This window comes from Hylobates moloch, unplaced genomic scaffold (genome assembly GCF_009828535.3).
Source record: "Hylobates moloch isolate HMO894 unplaced genomic scaffold, HMol_V3 SCAFFOLD_36, whole genome shotgun sequence".
Taxonomy (NCBI): Eukaryota; Metazoa; Chordata; class Mammalia; order Primates; family Hylobatidae; genus Hylobates; species Hylobates moloch.
The window spans coordinates 2,975,103-3,001,491 of record NW_026652311.1 but is presented as its reverse complement, the minus strand read 5'-3'; the positions used below and the strand labels follow the sequence as shown (position 1 = coordinate 3,001,491).

The 26,389-nt window shown below is 40.7% G+C and overlaps 1 protein-coding gene across 1 annotated transcript in view; it reads right to left on the bottom strand.

Moving 5' to 3' along the window:
- VEPH1 (ventricular zone expressed PH domain containing 1) overlaps positions 1-26,389 on the bottom strand; it is a 111,564-nt gene that overhangs the window by 14,083 nt on the left and 71,092 nt on the right. Inside the window, exons 4-5 of the mRNA XM_032146530.2 lie at positions 22,677-22,843; positions 7,926-8,135 (exon numbers count right to left, since the gene is read on the bottom strand). Of these exons, the coding sequence (XP_032002421.2) occupies positions 7,926-8,135; positions 22,677-22,843 (377 nt within the window). The remainder of the gene's footprint in view (positions 1-7,925; positions 8,136-22,676; positions 22,844-26,389) is intronic.

Here is a 26,389-nt window from a genome sequence, read left to right as displayed (position 1 = left end):
CCCCATCACCAGTACTGGGTCTTACAGTTAGAAAGAATCAGCAGCTCCACCCTATATCACTGAGGGAGAGAGGATATGCAACATCAATACTCTTATTTGAAAGTATATTTTGTATGTACTCAAAGTTTGCCTTTGTTTTCCTTATGCTTTGTAAGAGGTTTATTATTAATATTATTTACAGTTAACATGTACCCTTTTAAACAATACAAACAAAAATAAAAGCTATTTTCATTTTGGAAAAAAATCCTTCCCTAGTTCATGACAATTTTATAACATTAAGTAGCAGCCACTGGCACCAACCAAGGCTTAAGAAAATATATCCCCAAAGTCATTGAACCTACCAATGTTTCAACTAAGTTTATCATCTGTGGGGAAATTGTGCTTTTAAGTCACAGGTCCTTCCTCTTGTAGAATGGCCCCCAGATTTTTTTTAGTCTTGATTTGTAATTTAAAGTTGTAAATCATCCACCCAGCTCCCATTTCTCAGGATGTTATTCAACAGCCAGGACGAGGACAGTAATGTGGTTCTCAGCTGCCTTTGTCATTCTTTTCCTTTTCCTCCTGAAAGTGTTTTTGTAGGCCTGCCGGATGTCACAGAAATGCAACCTAGGCAAGATGTGTGTCACTTCTTTACTTGAAAAGTGTCCATGACTCTGAGCCCAGAGAGGATGTAATGAACACGACCTGGTGCTTGGCCAGCATATTCCAGCTAGTTAGAAAAACAAGGCAGAGGGCACAGGATTTAACATACACGATGGCAGTGGCTGCACTCGGGGGCATGCTATTTGATTCTTCACAGATGTGGGCTAGTAGTCTGTAGTGAAGGAAAAATAAGTGGCCATAGCATCCTTCCACATGCTATGAGATCATTTGTAAAAAAAATTTTAAAGCATCTTGTCTCTGTTTCCACCACTAGGTCTACTGCCTTGTAGGTCTGGCACAGAGGAGGGGCATGGTAATGAAGTGCATGCTACATACTGGTATGTGCTTTCTAATAAGACCAGACCCTAAAGTAAAGATGACTATTAAACTAAAATTTGTTTCAGTTCACTTATTTGAGGCTTAAATAGATGGAAAGATACATGAATTCAAGTTGGCCTCCCCCCCCAAAAAAAAAAAAACATCAATGCCATTCCTAAAGTGTTCTCTTTTCCAAGTTGACCCATGTTAGGAAAGAGGGCTATAATAACGATAATACCTAACAAGTGAGCTGAGACCACTTGCATGGCTAAGAGAGTCTAATTAGGGAAGGAAATAATGAAAAAGTAAAACTCTCTAAAGTGGAAACAAACATTCTATTTCAGTCCTCCATGGACGAGAAACAACCTAGTTTAACTTAAACCACTTCATATTTAGTTTAAGGGTTTTTAAAAAATTGCTGCAAACTTATTTGAGCTGTTTATATAGCTGGGGAGGTGGGGACCACCTACCCTTTATGGAAAGCAATGTACTTCCAGTGGCCCAAGAAAACAAGGCCTATTTTAAATTATGAAGTTTTACAAAATGAGGCTTTATTATTTTTGTTATCCTTATTTCTCCCACGAATGGTGGTCTGCGATACAAATGTAAAACAGACATACATTCCACCCCAAGGAATAAAAATCTACATACACCAGTTATTTCCTAAAAAAGAAAAATTGTGTAGCCAGCTATGCTTTCCACCTTTAATGATACTTGTGGTTGTCTATGGTGCCTCATTCCAATTCTGTCTCCTGATTTTGACTGGTCCCACATATGCCTACCCATTCAGCTGCTTTCCTTGGAGAAGCAGAGGCAAGGTAAGCCATTTCCCTAGTTTTCACCTCCCCAATTTCAGTCTGTTAGGGTCAAGTTTTAGCCTGTATACAAATAAATGCAATGAGAAAGACTTGGACAATGCTGAGTAAAGTAATAAAGTGCTGACATTTATCAAATGTTTACTATTTGCTAAATACTGTTCCACATGGGTTAACTCATTAAATCCTCACAACAAACCTAAGAGGTGAATAATATTCCTATTTTACAGATGAGGAAACTGAGTCAAGAGAGGTGATGTAAGTTGCCCATAGCTGGTGAGTGGCTGAGTCAGGACTGAAATCAAGGCAGGCTGACTCTGAGCCCACCCTCTTAGTCACCGTGTTACTTTTGCCCTCATCGTAAGCAAATTCATTCACGTAATGGATTCTTGCACAGACAGTTCCTTGGTGGTGATCACCGCTCAGTCTACAGTGGTGAGTGTTCCTTTTTGGAGCTGTACTTCAACCAATTTGCAGCCTGCGGAGGCCTCATATATGAAAATCTCTTTATAATCTACTCAGTATCATCTTTCATTTATGTCACCTCCTAGCAGCCATGATGGATGGCTTTGGCTCATCACATGTTTGTTGTATAATGACTCCGTATTCCCCTGTCAACTTTATTCTCATCTTTCACCTGCTATATATCAGAGATAGATTGTATAAGCTCAGAAGTATACAGTCCTCTCCATACTAATATTTCCTCCTCCTCTCTCTTAAGTTATAATTATGTCATCTAGAATAAGTAGACAGACTTGATGGAATCAAAGTTCAAGTGAGAAATCAACCCTCAAATTCTTAATTACCAGTACTCTCAAGTACTCATTCAGTCTTATGGCCACAGATGAATTCAGATGGATTTGATAATATTTACTTCCCCTGGAAGCTGAGAGACATAGGGAGGAGAAAAAGACATTAACCTGCAAATTGCAACAGACATGATTGAGATACAACCATGACACATTTGAGGTACAACCAAATTACTATGGAAGTATAGACTGGGAGTGACTAACTTTGCCTAAGGGGACTGGGAAGAACTCAAGAAGATGCAACATTTGAGCTGGGTCAGGTAAGATAAGTAGGAGAAGGGAGTAAAAACTATCCAGGCAGAATAAGCTGTGAAGGTCTCAACGTATGTCAGAGTAAAGGGTGTGCAGGGAAGCGTGAAAAATCCTGAGTAGTCAGAATGTAGGGGAATGAAGTAGACTGGACAGGTAAGAGGTGAAGCTATAGAAGGAAGCTAGGGCCATGCCAAGGAGTTTGCATAATATCCCATAGGCAGTGGATGAGACCACAGAAGACTTTGTGTGAGGAAGTACAATCACACTTGTATTTTTCCCTCTCTCGTTGGCCTCTCCAGCTAGGCAGGTTTCATTTATTATATTGCTGCTGTTACTTTCTTGTTGTTAGTTGAAATCCATCAAGCATTTTTTTTAATATGCCAGGAACTGTGCTAAGTGTTTTATACAAACTGCTGGATGGTTGTTTGGGGAATGAACCCTTAGGTGCTACTAAGAAGTCATTTCTGCTCTTGTCTGAAAGGTTTCCACTGCAACCTTCTCATTTGAGAAGGACAAAATGACCCATGTATTTTTGCTGTGCTTTAGACATATTAAATCAAATACTATTTCTTATTTATGAATTTACTTCAACTGAGCATACCAGAGAAATTGAGTAAATCCTGGCATTATAAAGAACTGGATAGATCTTTACTGAAAGGTGCACCTCAAGGGCAACAATTGATCGGTTCTCCCAGAAGCAAATTTCTCTACCCTGGAAGTGTTCTGTGAGTCATTCATGGCCTCCACGGTGACACAAACACTATATGACTATTAAACATGGCTTTATTTAAGTTTGGGCAAAAAGATCTCTGAGTTAATCTGGGAGACAGAGAAAATAAGAATCTGTAGGGTTTTGGTTTCTGTTTTATATACACAACTCTTCTCTGCCGAAGGTAATACAGATGGAAAAATTGTGATGCTGCTATCGAGCTGTTGAAAACAGTCTGCTCACCCAGATGGGCGCTCATTTGAAAGACAGGCACACCCGGTCATTTCCCAGTAGCCAGCCCTGCAGTTCTTACACCTGGCTTCATGCAAGCACAGAAGGTGAGGCATAAGCCAATTAATAACTTGTGTGATTCCAGGCCGTCTCTACCCCCATGGCCAAATTCTGGACTGAAGATTGCAAACCCTCAGGAGACTCTGCTCTTCTTAAAGATCAAACCATGCAATTTGCTGGAAACCAGAAAACAAAGGAGGCATGCTCTGATAAGGCATAGATTGTATATTGTATGCTCTGATCAGTCAGTATGCTCTGATCAGTCATAGATTGTATATTACAAAAGTTGGAGCAGGATCTCAAAGTTGGATTGGCTTTTCCATATTTCCAAACTCTTTTAAATCCTGGAAATAAAATTATCTGACAGTTTGAACCCCTAAACCCAACTGAAAGGAGCACTTTGGTGTCAAAGAGAAAAATTTCAAATGGAGTCAATTTTTAGATGAGAACAGAATAGGATAAGGGAGACGATCCTAAGGATAGAGGTCACAAGGGTCCTGTGGCTGTCTTATAAGCACCCCCAAAATCCCCATGCCTCATATGGTCCCATGTTTCATTGTCTCCCCATAGACCAAGCTTTCCACGTAGAAAGTGGTGGGGCTTTTCCAGGCAAGTTTTTGCCTTTCTTTCTTTGTTGACATTTCCTTTCACTTTGGTACCCAAGACCCCATACTGGGCGTCTGCCTTCATGCCCACCTCTCAATGTACCTCAGGAACTTCTTGTTTCTTTTTGGAAAGAGGCTGGGTAGAGATATACACACAAGCATATCTTGCCTATTGTTTTTGGTCTTCAGAAATATTGCTCCACAAGGTTTTATTTAGAAAGTTGGACAAATTTATTCAAATTATGCTGTTACTAGCTGCTTAGATTACTACACTTATTCTCGGGACATCTGAACTTTAGCATTCCTTATGGCTAAAAGAACTTTCTTACAGTAATATTTCAGGCATTACAAATAATCAAGAATGAGCATTATTTCTGAGCAAAGGAGACTGCCTGACATTTATAGGTAATTTTATTAGACTGATCCTAAATAAAATGGAAAAATAGAATCAAATAATATCAGACCATAAGGGAGGTAATCCAGTGTAAAACCATTAATTTTTGAGGAGAGAAAACAGATCCACAGATGTGAAATGAATTGACCACCTGCAACAGCAATAGCTGTTTGTTCTTCATCATTCTTTCTGCCTTTGTCCCCTGTTTAACTGGGCATGGGGCCACCCAAATCCAGGCGACATGCTCCAGTCTCCCTTGTAGCTACATGTGGTCATATTCAGCTTTAGTCTATGTTTGACAGCCTGGAAGATTCCTTCTCCCCTTCCCCCTTCCTGCTGGCTGAAAGACTGATGTGATGGGTGGAAACAGTGTCATCTTGGACCATCAGACAGAAGCTATTGCTTTCTGGTGCACTCAGGAATGGTAAAGCAATAAGGTAGAAGGAGCCTGGGTCTCTGAAACATGGCACTCTAGAGAGATTGCCTTCTAGACTTCGTTATGTGTAAGAGAATCAGATATCTGTCTTTGTTTAAGTTACTGTGGTTTTGGATTTTTGTGTTACTCTTAGCCAATCCTACTCTAAGCTTCTATATCAATAGTCTAGAAAATTATTAAATTAATTAGCAATGGCTTGATGGAGGAGGGCAGGATGATGGGTGATGGGCAAGGCCTGATTCTAAATCTGTGAGAGAAAGCACCTTAAATATTCTCTGTCTGGAGTTCCCAAATACTGATACACAAATAGCTGCATCAGAATTACCCTGACAGAGGTTCCCGTAAATCCAGACTTCTGGTACTCTTTTCAGGAGATTATGACTTAGTAGGCATTCTGTGGGGTCCAAGACTGACATTATTTAAAAGCTCCTCACGCAATCCTGATATCCAGATATACTTGGTAATTATATGATCTACAATTGTTGTCTGCTGTGGGTCTGGGATAGGGGAGTGAATCAGAACCACCAGAAAGATCTGTTTGTTTTGGGGGAAAAAGCAAACAAATTTGAATTGTGAAATAATTTATTCCTCAGGCTATTTAGATCCACCTCTCCTTCTCCTGGTACCCACTGAGAGTCATACAAGTGTCACCAAATGAACAGTTTTCTTTCAGGTTAGCCTTTGATATGGTTTGGATCTGTGTTGCCACCCAAATCTCATGTTGAATTGTAATCCCCAATGTTGGAGGTGAGGCCTGGTGGGAGATGACTTGATCACGAGGGTGGATTTCCCCCTTGCTGCTGCTCTCATGATAGTGAGTGAGTGCTCATGAGATGTGGGGTAGCACCTCACCCCTCTCTCTTCCTCCTGCTCTGGCCATGAGGTGCCTTCTTCCCCTTTGCCTTCCACCATGATTGTAGATTTTCCTGAGGCCTCCCCAAAACCTGAGGAGATGCCAGCATCATGCTTCCTGTTGCAGCCGTTGGAAGTGCAAGCCAATTAAACCTCTTTTCTTTATAAATTACCCAGTCCCAGGTATTTCTTTATAACAGTGCAAGAACAGATGGATACAGCTTTAGTTCAGACAAACTGACAGTGACATAATTGCATATAGTTAGACTGCATGTGGCTACTGTTTTTTGTTTTTCGCAGATTACATTTTCCATGGGAGTTTAGCCAACACCAGTGTGCATTACTATACATTAATGAATCATTTGTGACAAAAAGAATTACAATCAAATTGCAGAAAGAGTTCACTTTTTAAAGATTCCATGGCCTCACACCTCAGAGGTAGAATTTTTTGGTTCTTGCAAAGATCTGCAAGGTCAGCAGATTCAGTTAAACAGCTGTCAGGCAAAGTTGGCCTAATAACACTCAGGCATACCAGTGGGTTCTCTTGGCAGAAAAGGTGACAGGCAAGGGAAAGCATTAACAGAAGGCAGAGTGTGGCGAGGCATTCCCAACAGCAGTGCATAGAAAGGGATTATACTAAGAGTACATCTACACCAGAGAAATTGCCTTTCAAGATCCATCCTCACGTTGACAGGTGCAGGCTTGGGAACTCAGTTCTCCCCCCCTCCTCTGGGAAGCTAGAGGAGAAAGAGCCTCGACCAGGAGGAAGCCAGGCAGGACTCAAGGGGTTCACCATAACTCTCAGAAGAAATATAACCAAACAGCACCAAAGACGCATTTTAAGACAGAATTCGAAAATGGATGCTGAAGATACCAAAGATCTAATTCTAACTGGGTTACTAACTCAATCTGAGTTTGGGTAAGTCACATAACGTTTCTGTTTTTTAATTTTGTCTTATGCAGAATCAAGGGATTGAACTCAACGAACTATGAAATTCCTTTTAAAAGTTTGACAATTTTATACTTATTGAATAGCTAATTATATTATATATAAATGGGTTCAAGGAAAAGCTCTCAGTCAATTATAGATTTGTTTTTATTTTAAAATATAAAAATCCTAAATCCCAACATAAAATCATCAGAGAGACATGCATGTCTTTGAAACCTGAATTTCTGAAAACTTTCTTATTTGCTTAATCCCCATAAACTCTGATGGCACCCTGTTGTCCCTACTGAAAGATGCCATTATGCAAATATTTAGCCTAGTACTTTTAAACATCCACAAACGTTTATTTCACTCTCCCAAATAACATTCAGAGGACTGAAAACATTTTGAACCCAGGCACTTATTGACATGATAGCTATGGGCTCTCATTAAAGGGTAGTCTATGAAATCTAATTCTGTGCTTACTGATGGTCTCCTGGGTTAAGAGAAATTGCAACCTGAAATAAGATACGGCTCTTTTATTGGTTGTTGTTACTGTAAAGTGGTCTTGAATCTTTCAGTGCTCTCTCCATTTTAACCCTCCTTCTTCAGGTGACACAGCAGCAATAAAAGACTCACTTCCTAAACCTTCCACATAACCCTGCTACTTGACTCAGAGGCCATTGTCCATGTAAAACGACTGAAAGAGAAATTGGGACTCCCAGAAATCCCAGGACAAATTTGTATGTCAAAGAGAAATTGGAACTCCCCGAAATCCCAGGGCAAATTTGCATGTCATAATAATCCAACCTATTAAATAGGTTGGATTAAGTGCCAGTGCAATTCAGGGGAATGGAGAGAAAAAAGCCAAACTTACTTCATCCACATGCCCAACAGCTCCATAAATCCTTGCCATCTGTCCAGTGAGGTAGGGGAATCTCTCACCAATCTCTTTCAGCATTGGAAGAAAACCGTTCAAAGCCACTGGCTCATAGCCTGCTATCTCTATGAGGGTGTTTAGGATGATGTCATTATGGGTTGAATCCTTCAAATGCCCAATTAGGAAAGGAATACACTTCTGAACTACCTATAAAGAGAGAGGAGAGGAGGAGGGAAGAAAGAAGAAAGAGAAAAGTTAATTAAATTGGAATTAATTTTGAAAGCAAACTTTTTTTTTGCATTAAACCTGAACTCAACACATTCTGGGATTATTACCCTCATTGGTACTCAGGCAAATCTCCCAAGTTTAGAATTTAAAATTTACAATAAAATCTTCAGAGCCTTTAGCTCCTTTTTCTTTTAATCTGTGACTTGCTATTGAAGAGTGAAGTTTAAAATAATGCTTCAATGGCCGGGCGCGGTGGCTCACGCTTGTAATCCCAGCACTTTGGGAGGCCAAGGCGGGCGGATCACGAGGTCAGCAGATCGAGACCACGGTGAAACCCCGTCTCTACTAAAAATACAAAAAAATCAGCCGGGCGTGGTGGCGGGTGCCTGTAGTCCCAGCTACTCGGAGAGGCTGAGGCAGGAGAATGGCGTGAACCTGGGAGGCGGAGCTTGCAGTGAGCCGAGATTGCACTACTGCACTCCAGCCTGGGTGACAGAGCGAGACTCCGTCTCAAAAAAAAAAAAAATAAATAATGCTTCAGTGTTACTATTCATAAATCAAGTTTTGATGTGTTATTTCCTCATTGAGAATGCTACATTTCCTCCAACCACCATGAAAGCTGCAATTTAAAGGACAATTTAAGTAGGTAGGAGATCCTTGTTGACTTTAATCAAAGCCTTCAAAATGGAGAAATCCAGTTTAGAAATGTTTAATAAATAAAAATAAGAAAGCAGAAAAGATCTCCCACATTTTCTTCAATTTTCCATTTTGATCACAAAAATGTAATAATAAGATAAAATTATTAAAGCAAAATGATTTATACCATAGTCGCATTATCTTAATATTTTTTCTTGATTCTTAATGCTTATATGAATGTAAAGGTGAAATTTATCTGAGAAAATGGAACTCTTTTGTGGAATAAAGACTCTATGTTAATATGTCACATATTGATAATTTGATGAATTGTTTTGTTTGCTAAAATAGAACAACTAGAAAGGGAAACCTGTGGGAAACTGAACAACAAAAGTGAAACAGATTTGCCCATCCATATTTCTGCTTCGTTTGTTTCTTTTGTTTGTGTTTGATTTACTTTATTGATTTGTCATTTTTTAAGTAGGGTAGACTTTAAATGTAGCTTCCAGTATTAAAACCAAATCTGATACACAGCACCATTTGCCCAAAATTGAACTCACAATCCACCCCCTGCCAAAAACCTGCCTCTCCTACCACCCCTTCTGGCCCTAAGTGCCTCCTTTTCTCATAAATGACACCATTATCCACCTGGCTACTCAAACTAGAAACTGTTTCTCCCTTACCAGCAGCTGTTATCCAAGCAATCATCATGTCCTGTTGATTCCAATACCCAAGAATCCCACAGATCTGTTCACTCCCTTCTCTTTATATTCATCCATTCATTCACTCATTCACAAATACTGATTGAGTCCTTCCTATTTGCAAGCTGTAGGTGATGGGGATAGCAATAAATCTGAAAAGATTCACTGTTTAGTAAAGGAGACATTCAGTAAAAGAAATAGTCACATCAGAAATGAACAATTATAAATTTTAATAAATCCCATATAGGGAAAATGTAGGGCTCTGTGAGAGACTGTCCCAGGGCTCTAATTTAGGCAAAGGGTCAGGGAAGGCCTCTCTCAGGGGGCCGTGGAGCTGAGATCACTGACCCAGGCATTTCACAGATGGGTAATTCCAACAGCCTCCTAACAGGTCTCCCTGCCTTCAGTCTTGCCCATCCAATGTCTTCTCCGCTTTAGCCACAATGGTGTTTTTTCCTGCCTTAAGACCCTACAGTCACGTGCCCTTTTTTTTATACCTGACTCCTATCCATCTTCCCACATTCAGTCTCTTGCCCACTTGGGCCACCTTCTCCCAGTCCAGTTCTTACTACATATCACACATCAACTATGATGAATTTTTTAAAAACATTCTTAACTTGCTAAATTTTCTTTTGCATCTGGGATTTTACTCATGTGATTTGTTCTGCCTGGAATTCTTGCTCCCCCTATTTTGCTTGAGTAGCTCCTGATCATTCTTGAGGCCTCAGATGAACTGTTATTTCCTTAAGAAACATCCCTCAGCTCCTCTCCTCTTCCTTCTCAGTCTATAGTGCCCTTGTGGAAGCTCCCACTGTACCCTAAGTGGCCCTGAGCAGGTCCTTCACATGCTTCCTTCTTACTGCTGCTCTAGATGCATTTCAGGCTGGATTGAAAGCTCCACAAGGTAAAGAATCATCCCTATTTGTACACCATTGGATACCTAATGCCTTACACAGAGTTTATCCAGAAGGTGAGTTAATAAGTTTTTGAGCAACAAATCAAAGGAAGGTAAGTCTAATTTGTATAGAGTGACATCTGAATAAAACATCTCCCCCACCCCATAGTAGTTAAAGAGTGGTACACAATGTTTAAACATACACCGTCATGTATTACTACAAAACAACTAACAAGAACATGAAAGAAGGAAGTTTCTAGATAACTAAAATTATCCTATATAGAGATTTAAACTTCAGATTCATATTTAGTACTTTTGGAGGAAAGAATAGGGCTAGATTCTGGTAAATGGCATATATGAATGCACAGTTCTAGAAATGCACAATCCTGTGCATTAGGGAGCAATTGTATGTCCTTCAGGAGAAGCCATGCGAGGTCCTTGGCATATATGGCAGAAGTGTCAGCCAGCTGCTCCAGATCAGGGCAACATACTTAACCTCATGTTTTTAGCAATGAAAAATGCATGCACATTTCCTGTCCCATTCTGTAAAGTTTCGTTTCCCATTCCTTACTCTTCAGGTCCTGTTTCCTGAACACCAAGGTCTTTGTGACATGTGCTTCTAGTCATGCCACTTTTACTTAAAAAATTTAAACTCCAGCGACATGTCCCAAGCTACACAGCATGGGTTTTAGCTGTTGTCCCATAAAGAACAATCAAAAAGGAAAGAAAAAGAAGAAATGAAGGAAGGAAGGAAGAGACATGAAGGAAGGAAGGAAGAGACATAAAGAAAGAGAGAAAGGAAAGAGAGGAAAGAAAGAAAAGAAAAGAAAAAGAGAGAAAGAAAGACAGACAGAAAGAGAAAGAAAGGAAGGATGGAAGGAGAAAGAGAAAGAAAGAAGAGAGAAAGGGAAAGAAAGAAGCTCAAGGCAAATACATACATCTGGGCATAGTTGAATCCATAGAAAGAGCAAGGGAAGCGAAGCCCTGAACAATGTAAACTAAATAATAACAATTTTACAAATTAAACAAAAGTTGTTTTTTTTTACTCTGAATTCCTAATAGCCTAAAGTTTGTTATGATAATGATAGAAAGGATAGATATTTCTTGAAATTTATCCACACATGAGAAATAAGTCTGCTTTGGGTTTTAGATAGATTATTCTTGGATTAGAAGGAATTTTATTTTCCAAACATAGGGCATTTCCTTAGGCTGGTGTCTTCAGTGCTTCCTCATTGGGAGCTGCCTTCCTGACTCAGGGAATGCTGTGCTTCGCTGAGAGCCAAGTAGCCACTAAGAATATAGATTCTGGCTGCAGAGAACAAGCTGACATGGACTTTGTTCAGGCTGTAAACCATGGACAGCTGAAAAAGCTACCAAACTGGCCTTCTTGCCTCAAGTCTCTGTCCCTTCTGTTCAGGCTTCTCACTGCCACCAGAGTCATAGCCCTTAAACTCCGATCTAATTACCTCATGTCTCTCTTAGCGACTTTCAAAAATTTCTCATGGCCCATGGCCAAAATTCCAATGCCGTGGTATTCCAGATGCCAGTGTCTTTTTTGATGGGCCTATCAGCAGATTCTTCCCCCATGACCCAGCTACATGGCACTGATCACTCACAGTGGCTTGAACACAGAGAGAAATCTCATACTTTCAAATTCAATCTCAAATCTCTACTTCTTGGAAGTCTTCTTTCCAGCCCACCCTAACACATGCAGGACCTGATCCTAGGGTACAAGCAGAGACCCTTAAACCACAAATATTCAGCGCTATATAAAATGTTCTATCCTCCTCCCTGACAAATGTGCCTTTATAACAATCTGTGATGCTTGATTTGAATTTAGAATGTTTGGCCTCTGTAGAGAAAACAGAGAGATGTCTCTCAGCCCCCATTCCTTGCCCCATCCCTTCTCTTCTATTTCTACCCCTGGCTTTGCCCTGCATGTGAACATCCCAGTCCACATATGCAAGCTCTTCTAGGCCACCTCTCAAGAATATGGGGTCAACTGTTGGCATGGCTTGTTCTCAGGAGAATAGACCCAAGGACAAAGTCTTCACAAGCCCTGGAAGCAGATCTGAGATACCTGGGAAAGGAATTCCAAGATCTCAGTTACCTGAACTGAGTTTAGTGGGCAAAAGAGTGGACGGGAACTGTGGGTGCAAGTAAAGGAGGGCCCAAACAGAATGCTCAAAACCAAGTAGCCCAGCATAGGGCCGCAGCCCTGAATTCCCTGGTTTTTCCTGAATAGAGTTAGTCACTTCTTCTTCTGTGCTCCCATAGCAGTCTATTCACGAGTTTGGCATTTTGTCATTGAAGATTGATGGATACATCTCCCAGACCACGTGCACCTTGAGGATAGGGCCATCTGAAAACAGTGCCATAACTTAATTTACAGCAAATAACATTTCAATTCTTCTGTTTTCAAGCAATTAAAGTCTCAGGATACAAAATCAATATGCAAAAATCACTAGCATTCCTATATAACAACAGCAGGCAAGCAAAGAGCCAAATCATGAATAAATTCCCATTCGCAATTGCTGCAAAGAGAATAAAATACCTTGGAATACAGCTAACAAGGGAAGTGAAGGACCTCTTTAAGCAGAACTACAAACCACTGCTCAAGAAAATCGGAGGGGACACAAACAAATGGAAAAAACATTCCATGCTCATAGATAGGAAGAATCAGTATTGTGAAAATGGCCATACTGCCCAAAACGATTTACAGATTCAATGCTGTTCTCATTAAACTACCATTGACCTTCACAGAATTAGAAAAGACTATTTTAAAATTCATTTGGAACCAAAGAAGAGCCCAAATAGCCAAGACGATCCTAAGCAAAAAGAATAAAACTGGAGGCGTTATACTACCCAACTTCATGCTAAACTACAAGGCTACAGTAACCAAAACAGCAGAGTACTGGTACAAAAACAGACACATAGACGAATGGAACAGAATAGAGATCTCAGAAATAAGACCGCACATCTAACAACCATCTGATCTTTGATAAACCTGACAAAAACAAGCAAGGGGGAAAGGATTTTCTATTCAATAAATCGTGCTGGGAGAAGTGGCTAGCCATATGCAGAAGACTGAAACAGGATCCCTTCCTTATGCCTTATACAAAAATTAACTCAAGATGGATTGAAGACTTAAATGTAAAACCCTGAAAGATCAAAACCCTAGAAGAAAGTTGAGGCAATACTATTCAGGACATAGGCACAGGCAAAGATTCATGATGAAAACATCAAAAGCAATTGCAACAAAAGCAAAAATTGACAAATGGGATCTAATTAAAGAGCTTCTGCATAGCAAAAGAAACTATCATCAGAGTGAACATATAATCTACAGAATGGGAGAAGATTTTTGCAATCTATCCATCTGACAAAGGTCTAATATCCAGAATCTACAAGGAACTTAAACATTTACAAGAAAACAAACAAACAAACAACTCCATTAAGAAGTGGGCAAAGAATGTGAATAGCCACTTCTCTAAAGAAAACATTCATGTGGCCAGCAGACATATGAAAAAAAGCTCAACATTCCTGATCATTAGAGAAATTCAAATCAAAACCACAGTGAGATGCTGTTTCATGCCAGTCAGAATAGTGATTACTAAAAAGTCAAGAAGAAATAGATGCTGGTGAGGTTGTGGAGAAAAAGGAACATTTTTACACTATTGATGGGAATGTAAATTAGTTCAACCATTTTGGAAGACAATGTGGTGATTCTTCAAAGACCCAGAACCAGAAATACCATTTGACCCAACAATCTCATTAGTGGGTATATACCCAAAGGAATATAAATCATTCTATTATAAAGAGACATGCATGCGTATGTTCATTGCAGCACCATTTGCAATACCAAAGACATGGAATCGACCCAAATACCCAAATACCAAAGACATGGAATCAACCCAAATACTGGATAAAGAAAATATGGCACATATATACCATGGACTACTATGCAGTCATAAAAAGGAACGAGATCATGTCCTTTGCAGGGACATGGATGGAGCTGGAAGCCATTATCCTCAGCAAACTAATGGAGAAACAGAAAACCAAACACCACATGTTCTCATTTATAAGTGGGAGGTGAACGATGAGAATACAAGCATACGATGTGGGAGGGGTGGAACAACACACACTGGGGCCTGTTGGGGGCTGGGCAGAGGGAGAGCATCAGGTAGAATAGTTAATGCATGCTTGGCTTAATACCCAGGTGATGGGTTGATCTGTGTAGCAAACCACCATGGCACACATTTACCTATGTAACAAACCTGCACATCCTGCCCATGTACCCCAGAACTTAAAAGTTGAAGGAGAAAAAAAAAAGAGCAATTATGTACACACACACATACACACACACATGTGTGTGGGCACACACTTCCTCTTCAATTAGTCTTCAGGCCCAATTTTCTCTTTTAATTACTTTGGCTAGCATTAAGAATCTACTAATCTCTAGAAATGTACAAAATGACTGCCATTTTTATTTACTAATTCCTACCATACTGAAAAATATTATATATTCCAAAAACCATAGTTCTGCTCTAAATTTCAGAACAGTCTACATATTCCAGCACTCCATCTTCTTAATGTTCTGCAAATGACTTCTTATTTTAAATAAATACCAAAAGTGACCTCTGAGTATTCTTGGACTCGATCAGGTGTGTGAATAGGAATGCTCTACACTGTTGAGCGAAAATCCTAGAAAATAATTCTCTCCTCTAGGGAACAGATCACAAAAGCAGCTCCGCTGTGTCTGAACATCCATCACCGGAAGGCTGCCCTTGCCACTTCCTGTCACTCATTGCTGTATGCTTGGGGCTAGAAGTTAATGTCCCAGGGATAACAACAGATGTGCTTATATGTGTTACTAAACTCTGTTCCTTTCATTGGCTAGACTACAGCATGGTTTACAGCAGCCAAGATTATAGACTTGATTCTCATAAAGATCACTTGGAAAGTTGACCACCCAGCCTTTTTCTGTAAATGGATCCTGAGAATACTCTGGAGGTACCAGTTATAAATTACTAGCCAGGAACTGCCTCTTTCCATCTGGCAAGGATAGTGTCCTGAAAAGTAGGATGCCTAGAGGGCAGTGATGGAGGAAGGGGACCCACCTGCTCAGTTAGCCACATCGTGGAGCTCACAGATACATGGATGTTGAAGCGATGCTACCTTCACAGTCTCATGGACTAGTCAGCTTTATGTAGAGAAATTTTTTTTCAAGGGCCAACTGTTGACCCTCCAGCCCTGGAAAGCCATGTTATCCCAGGTCACAGAGGGTGGGTAGTGAGAAGGGCATTCAAGACACATGAAGCATCCCTGCACACTGACCTCCCTAGAGAGCCCACTCAGTTTACCTCCAAGCTACAGAGCATCAGTAATGCTTTAATGCAGGCATGGAAGCTCCACTTGAATTCCAGTTTCACAAAGTCAAAACCTCCTTATTTAGCTTCCTATTTCACCTGAAATGAATTAGGCTTAAATTGAAAGCTTCAGTCTGTATTTCTGGTTGTCGCCACTTATTTCCCTTCTCAGTAAACCCTTTCACCACATTTCCTTCCATTTCCCTTGCTCACTGTCTGATTAAGGAAGGGGTGAGGGAGAAGGTGAATCAGGCAGTTTCTGTATTGTACCACCTGTGGTGACAGACCCTTTGAAATCAAGGGTGCGCTCTAGTTCTAGGGCTGCTGGCAGCAGGAACAGAGCACGAAGAACTGAGGGAGGCAAGTGGAGAGGCTGCTTTACCATGAAGGTAGGGGTGACAGGAAACGGGGCTCCACAATCCCCCCATTACAACTTCTTCCCCCCAGGTAGGATCCTGGCATGGGTGGGGTTCATCCACATCACTCTAGGTGCTCCCTAAACCCTGGCCTCTTTGTTCTGGGATCCACACTCAGCACCCACAATACCTAGCAGAATGTGAGTTCACTCTCTCCTCATTTTGTTTACTCTCCTTCTCTTGTCTAGCCACCCTCCAACTGCCCTTTCTCCCTCACCTTCTCCAGTATCTTCTGGAACTCTCATTTGCTTCACAAGCCACAGCCTTACAGCCTTGATTCTTTAGTGTGTTGAGGTCAAAAGATTTCATTGGTTGGAATTAGACTGGGTTTGTGTTGCAGCTTGGCCTGATCTATCCGGCTTTGGGAAAGTGACCCGGCTAGTGTGAGGCCCAGATGGTTTTAGGATGGTTTTAGGGAAGGTAGTATGACTCCGATGGTCAGTGGGGGACATGAAAGTTGAAAGGCTGATAAAGATGAAGTGCATGTGAAAAGCCACCTCACCCACCAAGTCACCCTTTGGTACCACCACTGTTCTTAAAAACCTCTCCAAACGTTGGCTTCTCTATTTATAAAATAAAAAGCTTGTTGTGGGAAATAAATGAGATGTCTGTGATACACCTACAGAGTGCCTGGTACATGGTATGAGCTCAGTCACTATTAGTGCCATTGTCTACCCTCCCCTGCCTGCTGGGACCAGCACTGAGGAAACTCTTCCTGTTGTAGCCTTCTCTGCAGTGGAAGTGGAAGCTGCCCAGTTATTTCCCCAGTTGGGGACCTCTGCTCTAGGTGATCCAATAATCCTTCAACTCCACTCCTCACCCCAAACTCTACTGCAGTTTTGTTCATCCTTTCTGTCCTCAATCCTTTCCAAAATTGGTTCTCTCACTTGTGCTCTGGAATACATTCCCCATCTTCCTCCAGCACCTTGCTCTGTCTCTTATTTCCTCTCACATGTTCAATCCCTTTATTCCTATTGTGTCTTTAACTCTCCTTGTTTCTTCTAAACTCCCGGAATTGGCAGTCCATACTCACATGGTCCTTTCCTAACCTTCCCTTCCATATGCAATCCACAATAAATGACTGACTTCTCCCACCCTGCCTCAATGATGCTGCCTTTTATAAAAAAGATACAGCTTGTGAGCCCCAATTGCCAAATCCAAGGCCAATGCCTGTCTCTTGTCTTTTTTACTTCTCTAGACCTTGACCCTGTTGAGCCACTTTTTCCCCTTTGGAGAATACAGCATGAGTTTTCCTCGTTCTTCGTGTCTTCACTATTTTTGTCTCTTGTTAATTTGTTCATTTCTTAATTCAATAACTTTTTATTCAAATCCTACTATGTAACCCAGCACTACACTAGGGAGTGCATATGAATATGTAGATAAGAGTCCTATGTACCTTAAGGAGTTTATAGTGCACCGAAAGAAACAGTCATGCAAAAATAATGACATATTGCTCTATGTGCAAAAGGGACAGTGCATACCAGTAACATAGAATTCCCCAGTCCTCTGCCTGAGCGCTAGCCTTGCTCCTCAAAGTGTGGTCCCTTGAAGCAATAGCAGCAGCACCATAGGGGTACTTGTAAAAAGACACAGTTGGGGTCCCCAATTGTGTCTACTGAACCTACTGAACCAAAATCCCTGGGAGTGAGGCTCAGGCATTGGTCATCCTTGTTGGTCTCATCTCCTGAAGCTTCCTGTAAATTCTGCTCCCAATATCCAAGATTCCCAGCTCTGAATCATCTGCATAAAAGTATGCATTCTTCAGGGTATGGCCTGATGCCACACCCTTTGTGGGACTTCATGGCATCTATTTTCCTCTAAAGTAGAATTCATTACCCCCTATCTCTGTTTATGCCATTTGCAAAGCATTTATCACCTTGTTTAATTTGATTCTATGTTTATTCTCAGTTTGGTTCTATGAATGTTTATTGAGCACTATCAGATACTATGGAAAAGTCTAAGATACAGAAGAAAGAAGAAACCGTTTCTTGTCAAAGGAGCTTGCAGTCTATTGTGGCTAATTATGCAGATAACTATTCTTTCTTGATTTTCTTTGAATAATTTGGATGTTGAATACAAATGTTCCAGTCTTCACTTAAGCATTGATTTTTTTTTTCAAGTGGTGGATGGTGAAACTATAAAGAAACGGGACAACCATAATTGAATAACCTTGGGCTAACCATTCATATTCACTGTGTACACATGTTGGTTGATATGGTTTGGCTCTGTGTCCTCACCCAAATCTCATGTTGAATTGTACTCCCATAATTCCCACATGTTGTGGGAGGGACCTGGTGGGAGATAATTTGAATAATGGGGGCAGTTTCCCCCAAACTGTTCTCATGGTAGAGAATAAGTCTCACGAGATCTGATGGTTTTATCAGGGGTTTCCACTTTTGCATATTCCTCATTTTCTCTTACTGCCACCATGTAAGAAGTGCCTTTTGCCTCCTGCTGTGATTCTGAGGCCTCCCCAGCCATGTGGAACTGTAAGTCGAATTAAACCTCTTTTTCTTCCCAGTCTTGGGTATGTCTTTATTAGCAGCATAAAAATTGACTAATACAGTAAATTGGTACCAGTAGAGTGGGGCGTTGCTGAAAAGATACCTGAAAATTTGGACGTGACTTTGGAACTGGGTAACAGGCAGAGGTTGGAACAGTTTGGAGGGCTCAGAAGAAAACAGGAAAATGTGGGAAAATTTGGAACTTCCTAGAGACTTGTTGAATAGCTTTGACCAAAACCCTGATAGGGATATAGACAATAAGGTCCAGGCTGAGGTGGTCTCAGATGGAGATGAGAAACTTGTTGGAAACTGCAGCAAAGGTGATGCTTGTTATGTTTTAGCAAAGAGACTGGTAGCATTTTGCCCCTGCCCTAGGGATTTCTGGAACTTTGAACTTAAGAGAGATGATTTAGGGTATCTGGCAAATAAATTTCTAAGCAGCAAAGCATTCAAGAGGTGACTTGGGTGCTGTTAAAGACATTCAGTTTTATAAGGAAGCAGAGCATAAAATTTGGAAAATTTGCAGCCAACAATGTGATAGAAAAGAAAAATCCATTTTCTGAGGAGAAAATCAAGCCGGATGCAGAAATTTGCATAAGTAACAAGGAGCCAAATGTTGATCCCCAAGACAATGGGGAAAATGTGTCCAGGGCATTTCAGAGGTCTTCATGGCAGCCCCTCCCATCACAGGCCCAGAGACCTAGGAGGAAAAAATGGTTTCATGGGCAAGGCCCAGGGCCCCCACGCTGTGTACAGTCTAGGGACTTGGTTCCCTGTGTCCTAGACACTCCCACCGTGACTGAAAGGGGCCAAAGTACAGCTCAGGCCATGACTTCAGAGGGTGCAAACCCCAAGCCTTGACAACTTCCATGTGGTGTTGATCCTGCGGGTACACAAAAGTCAAGAATTGAGGTTTGGGAACCTCTGCCTAGATTTCAGAGGCTGTATGGAAATGCCTGGATGTCCAGACAGAAGTTTGCTGCAGGGGTAGGGCTCTCATGGAGAACCTCTCCTAAGGCAGTGCAGAAGGGAAACGTGGGGTCAGAGCCTCCACACAGCAGAGTCCCTACTGGGGCACCAGCCTGTGAAAGCAGCCAGGAGGGAGGCTGTACCTTGAAAAGTCACAGGGGTGGAGCTGCCCAAGACCATGGGAACCCTTGCATCACTGTGACTTGGATGTGAGACATGGAGTCAATGGAGATCATTTCAGAGCTTTAATATTTGACTGCCCTGCTGGATTTCAGACTTGCGTGGGAACTGTAGCCCCTGGCTTTGGCCAATTTCTCCCATTTGGAACAGCTGTATTTACCCAATGCCTGTATCTAGGAAGTAACTAACTTGCTTTTGATTTTACAGGCTCATAAGCAGAAGGCACTTGCCTTGTCTTAGATGAGATTTTGGACTGTGGATTTTTGTGTTAATGCTGAAATGAGTTAAGACTTTGGGGGACTGCTGGGAAGGCATGGTTGGTTTTGAAATGTGAGGACATGAGATTTGGATGGGCCAGGGACGTAATGTTATGGTTTGGCTCAGTGTCCCCACCAAAATCTCATCTTGAATTGTACTCTCATAATGCCCAAATGTTGTGGGAAGGACGCAGTGGGAGATAATTTGAATTATGGGGGTGGTTTCCCCCATACTGTTCTCATGGTAGTGAATAAGTCTCATGAGATCTGATGGTTTTATCAGGGGTTTCTGCTTTTGCATGGGGTTCTTCATTTTCTCTTCCTGCCACCAAGTAAGGAGTGCCTTTTGCCTCCCGCCATGATTCTGAGGCCTCCCTAGCCATGTGGAACTGTAAGTCAAATTAAACCTCTTTTTCTTCCCAGTCTTGGGTACATCTTTATCAGCAGCATGAAAATGGACTAATACATTGGTACCCTCCAGAATCCATTTCGAATTCCCTCTTCCTGGCAGCCTCTAGTTTCTGTCTGTGTATCCTGCAGTTCAACAGAAGCTCTAGGGGTAGAGCATGCATCCTAAACAGACAGAATATCAAGACGTCTGTTGGATGCTGGTGGCAGTGATAGATGTAGGAGAAGCATAGTGCCAAGAGAGCCCCTAGCACCTATTTGGAGATGACAAGGAGAAAGCCTGTGGAAAATGGAAGCCTAGAAGTCAAATCTGAGAAATCAAAATAGAGAAATTGTTTGTTCACATTATTTTTGAACCAAACCTCATCTGATTTCTTCCCATCACATTAGCTATAAATTCCTTTCATTGATGAAACTATTGTGGTTTGGCTGTTCTATTACTGATAATCATAAGCATCCTAATTGTTAAAATCTTCTACTTGAATCCAAAGAACAACAACTGATTTGCTGTCTGGAAAATGAACCTTTGCTCTCACTATAGGCTGATTAATTCACAAATAAAGTTAAGTGTAGTTCTTTCACTTGGTCTTACCTACCTGAGAAACTACAGATTCCTAGAACTGCATGACGACATTAAACTTTCTTTATCACCATTCTACGATAGCTACAGATTCGCACAACTGTTGCTTTTTTTTTTTTTTTTTTTTTGAGACAGAGTCTCACTCTGTCACCCAGGCTGGAGTGCAGTGGCTCGATCTCAGCTCACTGCAACCTCTGCCACCTGGGTCCAAGCGATTCTCCTGCCTCAGCCTCCCAGGTAGCTGGGATTACAGGCTCCTGCCACCGCACCTAGCTAATTTTTCTTTTTTCCTTTTTTTTTTTTGAGATAGAGTCTTGCTCTGTTGCCCAGGCTGGAGTGCAGTGGTGCAATCTTGGCTCACTGCAACCTCTGCCTCCCAAGTTCAAGCGATTCTCTTGCCTCAGCCTCCTGAGTAGCTGGGATAACATTCATGCACCACCATGCCCAGCTAGTTTTTGTATTTTTAGTAGAAACAGGGTTTCACCATGTTGGTCATGTTGGTTGAACTCCTGACCTCGTGATCTGCCTGCCTCAGCCTCCCAAAGTGCTGGGAGGCTGAGCCACCACACCCAGCCTAATTTTTGTATTTTTAGTAGAGACAGGGTTTCACCATCTTGGCCAGGCTGGTCTTGAACTCCTGACCTTGTGATCCACCCGCCTCGGCCTCCCAAAGTGCTGGGATTACAGGCATGAGCCACTGCACCTGGCCCATTTGTTGCTTTTCATTACTGTATCTGTATGGTGAATATTTATTTATTTATTTTTAAGACAGGGTCTCACTCTGTCACCCAGGCTGGAGTGCAGTGGCATGATTTTGGCTCACTGTAGCCTCAACTTCCCTGGCTCAGGTGATTCTCCCACCTCAGCCTCCTGAGTAGCTGGGACTACAGGTGCCTCTTCCATGCTCTGCTAATTTCTGTATTTTTTGTATAGACAGTTTCACCATGTTGTCCAGGCTGGCCTCAAACTACTGGCCTCAAGTGATTCACCCACCTCAGCCTCCCAAAATGTTGAAATTACAGGCATGAGCCACCATGCTCGGCCTGTGATGGTTAATTTTATGTGTCAACTTGACTGGGTCATGGGGCACCCAGATATTTGATTAAACATTATTTCTGGGTGTGTCTGTGAGGATGATTTCAGATGAGATTAGCATACGAATGGGTGGACTGAATAAAGCAGATTGCCCCTGCAATATGGGTGGGCCTCATCCAATTAACTGAGGGCCCGAATAGAACAAAAAGGTGGAGGAAGGGAGAATTTACTGTCTCTGCCTGATTTTGTGAGCTGGAACATTGGTCTTCTCCTGTCCTCAGACTGTAACTTATGCCATCAGCTCTCCAGTTCTCAGGCTTTCAGACTTGAATTGAAACTATGCCACTGGTTTTCCTTGGCATCTAGCTTGCAGATGACAGATGGGACTTCTTAGCCTCCATAATTTCAATGAGCCAGTTTCTCATTATACAAATATAGTAAGTAGATGAGCGCTTTCACTTAAAAAATGGACATGTATAAATGTATGAGACAGGAAATCCTAAGCACATATGCTATTCACACACAAAGAAACATGCCTGGTTGTGTGGACCATGACATATACAATGTACTTTTTACCTCAAGTTGTTTTTTCTTTGCTGCTACATGCAAAAGCCGAAGAAGATGGTACTGTTCTGGCTGTTCTAGCTGAGACATCAAGGCCAGGAGTTCTGTCAGGTGTCTATTAATTGGCTGAGGCTGCTTTTCATACACAGCAGGTAACACTCTCAACAACATGGTGTTACCTGTTGAGGGAACAATAAAGGGAATGATGACTTTATCAGGCCATGAGCAACAGAAATAACATTATTACCAATGTAATAATATTTGCACTTACACACACATTAAATAGCACAGAAAGATGGCCAATTCTTTTGCTAAAAATAACATGGTACCTTATTCTGAGATTAAAACGTGATTTAATCCGATTCCACAAAAGGAAATATTTTATGATATAATCAGCACCATTAACTAATGAAAAATTTTCCTGAGTAATGCACCATGGGGATAGAGGAACTTTGACAGTAATCAGACCACACCCTTGAGAAGGAAACAGTTCCGATAAAGAATTCCTGATGATAAACAAAATTTGGATGATGTTTAAATGAAAACTAAGCAGTGCTGTAATCATGTACCTAAATGAAACTGAACAACAAAAAAAGTGCAGAGGAATGAATTCACATTCCTGGAAGACACAGAATCATAATTTAGACAACTCACATACAGAAACTGTGTCTCATTTTACGAATAGTTTAAGAAGTAGTAATGCAAATTTAAACCCCCAATTTCTGCACTATTTCAAGGGAAGTTTAGCCTCAGCTGGTTTGTCACACATAATTTCCTCAAAGATATGTACGGACAACTAGATTTATAATGGCAAAACTTCAAGAAAACTATTAAATAAGGTATAGAAACTTATCTGCAATCAACATATGGGCAACATCTGCTTATCACTTTATGGTATAGATTTTTTTTCTCAAAATCCTCACAAGTACTTAAATGTCTCAGGGGAATTGGTTTCTAGGGATTTTTTGAACAAGATTTTCTTGACTCTATTTACCTTTACTTTAAATTTGGCTTTGTATATAGAAGCCATACACAGAAAGAATCAAATAAGCAGGAATTACACATATATGGACCTTCATTAAATGGTAGGAATATGCCTATATATAAAAGACAATTTAGATATGATCATTAAAGAAAGAAGGCCAGAATTTTCAGAATATCGATATCCAAATTTAATGAAAACGCGATTCTGGATAAAACTGAATGAATTTGGGAGACAATAAAAAATGAGAATTGTTTTTTCCACATGTAGTTCATAGAATAAGTCTAAAACAGGTTTTATCATGTTCCCCAGAATACAAGTTGTTGGAAATATTTAGAGTTTTCTTTTAAAAGGTTGTGTTCATCAGTATTTATTTTCAATAGTTTAATTTTCAACAATTTGTTTTTTCTGTTTATTTTACTATGAGCGTCTCCTTAAAAGATCAGGAATTTTTTTAATGCAATACCCAATTTGTAAAGCCAACGTTAGATTATAGAACTTAGTTATGAGGACATACTGATCAACTGCCAAAAATGGTCACATTAAAAGGGACTGCAGTTGCAGTCTAAGACAGGAAACTGTTGCATGGCATTTTGGTACAAAACTCACTACAGGCCCTGGGAGCCTTGAAGGGAAAAACCCCAGATTAGTCATTTTCAGCTGACTTGAATTTCAATCAAATAATACAAAAAACAAATGCAGAACTTTTGCAGAAATCTTATAAATTCCATTAGTAAATAATACCTTCTTTTAAATTACGAAATAGTTCATCAAACAAATGTAGGCAATAATATAAGGAACATTGGTGTGCCTACCAACCAGATTTGTCAAAACTTAACCTTATATCATAATTGCTTTTCATCCCATTTGTTTCCTTTTCTCCCCAGAGGCAACCATCATCCTAAAGGGAGTATTTATGATCTCCATAAGTATTTTTACACTTTAATTACATGCGTATATGTCAATAAACATTTTATAGTATTGTTTTGGATGCTTTAAAATTTTATATGAATACCATTATACTCTACACATCCCTTTGCAACATATTTTTTTCCTATTCAACATTTTGTAGAAGTTATATCTCCAAGAAGCTCTCCTTCCTTTATTCTCACAGCCATATGTTATTCCAACACATATGCAACAACTTATTCATATACTCTCTGTGATTGAAAGACATTATGTTATTATTATTCATTGCTTTAATCAATAATGCTGAAATAACTGTCTCTTTGTGCAAAAATGAGAGATATTTCATAGGGTAGTGCTTCTGAGTCTAATGTGCTTAGAAGTCACCTGGGCATATCTTTAAAACACAGATGTTGATTCAACAGGTTGGAGGTAGGGTTTGAGCGTCTGAATTTCTAACAAGCTCTCAGATGACACTGATAGTCCGTGGACCAACTAGTTAAGTGGCAAAGCACTGAGTATGTCCCTAGGAGTTGACTTTGTAGATGTCCCAAAATTTCTTTGTGAAGCAGTTGTATTCATTTTCCATAGCTGTTATTAGAAATTATCTCAAAATTAGTGGCCTAAAATAACACAAATTTATTATCTTACATTTCTATAGTTCAGAAGTCTGACGTAAGTCTCCCTAAGTTAAAATCAATGTGTGCCCAGGGCTGGGTTCCTTCCTGGAGGCTCTAGGAGAGAATTTGTTTCCTTGGCTTAACAGTGATATGCTTCGGCTCCCTGTCCCCACCTAAATCTCATCTTGAATTGTAATCCTCACGTGTCAAGGGAGTGATCTGGTGGGAGGAGGTTGGATCACAAGGGTGGTTTTATCCATGCTGTTTTCATGATAGTGAGGGGGTTCTCATGAGATCTGATGGTTTAAAAGTGGCAGTTTCTGCTGTACTCTCCCTCACTCCTGCTGCCATGTAAGATGTGCCTTGTTTCCCCTTTGCTTTCCGCGAGGATTTTAAGTTTCCTGAGGCCTCCTCAGCCATGTGGAACTGAGTCAATTAAACCTCTTTTCCTCATAAATTACCCAGTCTCAGGTAGTATCTTTATAGCAGTGTGAAAACAGACTGATACATCCAGCTTTTAGAGGCTGCCTGCATTTCTTGGTTTGTGGCCCCTTTCTCCATCTTCACAGCCAACAACATGGCATCTCTCTGATCCCTGTTCCTTCATCTCTTCTCTCCCCTTGATTCTCTCTTCTGCTTCCCTTTTCCACTTTTAAGGACCCTTGTGATTGTGTTGGGTTTAACTGAATAATCTAGGATTATCTCCCTATCTTATTTAGCAACCTTAGTTCTATCTGAAATGAACATTACATAACATGTTCATAGGTTCTGGGGATTAGAACATGGACATCTTTGGGGGACCATTATTCTGCCTACCACCAGGATTATGACAATCTACTCCTACCAGCAGCATGAGTGTTTCTGTTGGTCTACATCCTTGCCAACATTTGGTTATGACAGACATTGGTGTTTGCTAATCTGATGGGATGTATCTAATATTTTTGCTTTAATTTTCATTTCCCAATTACTTGTTATATATTATATATAACAAATTATATATATACATATATATATAATTGTTTTTGAGATGGAGTCTCACACTGTTGTCTGGGCTGGAGTGCAGTGGTGTGATCTTGGCTCACTGCAACCTCCACTTCATGGGTTCAAGTGATTCTCCTGCCTCAGCCTCCCAAATAGCTGGGATTACAGGTGCCTGCCAACACGCCCAGCTGTTTTTTTTGTATTTTTAGTAGAGATGGGGTTTCACTATGTTGGCC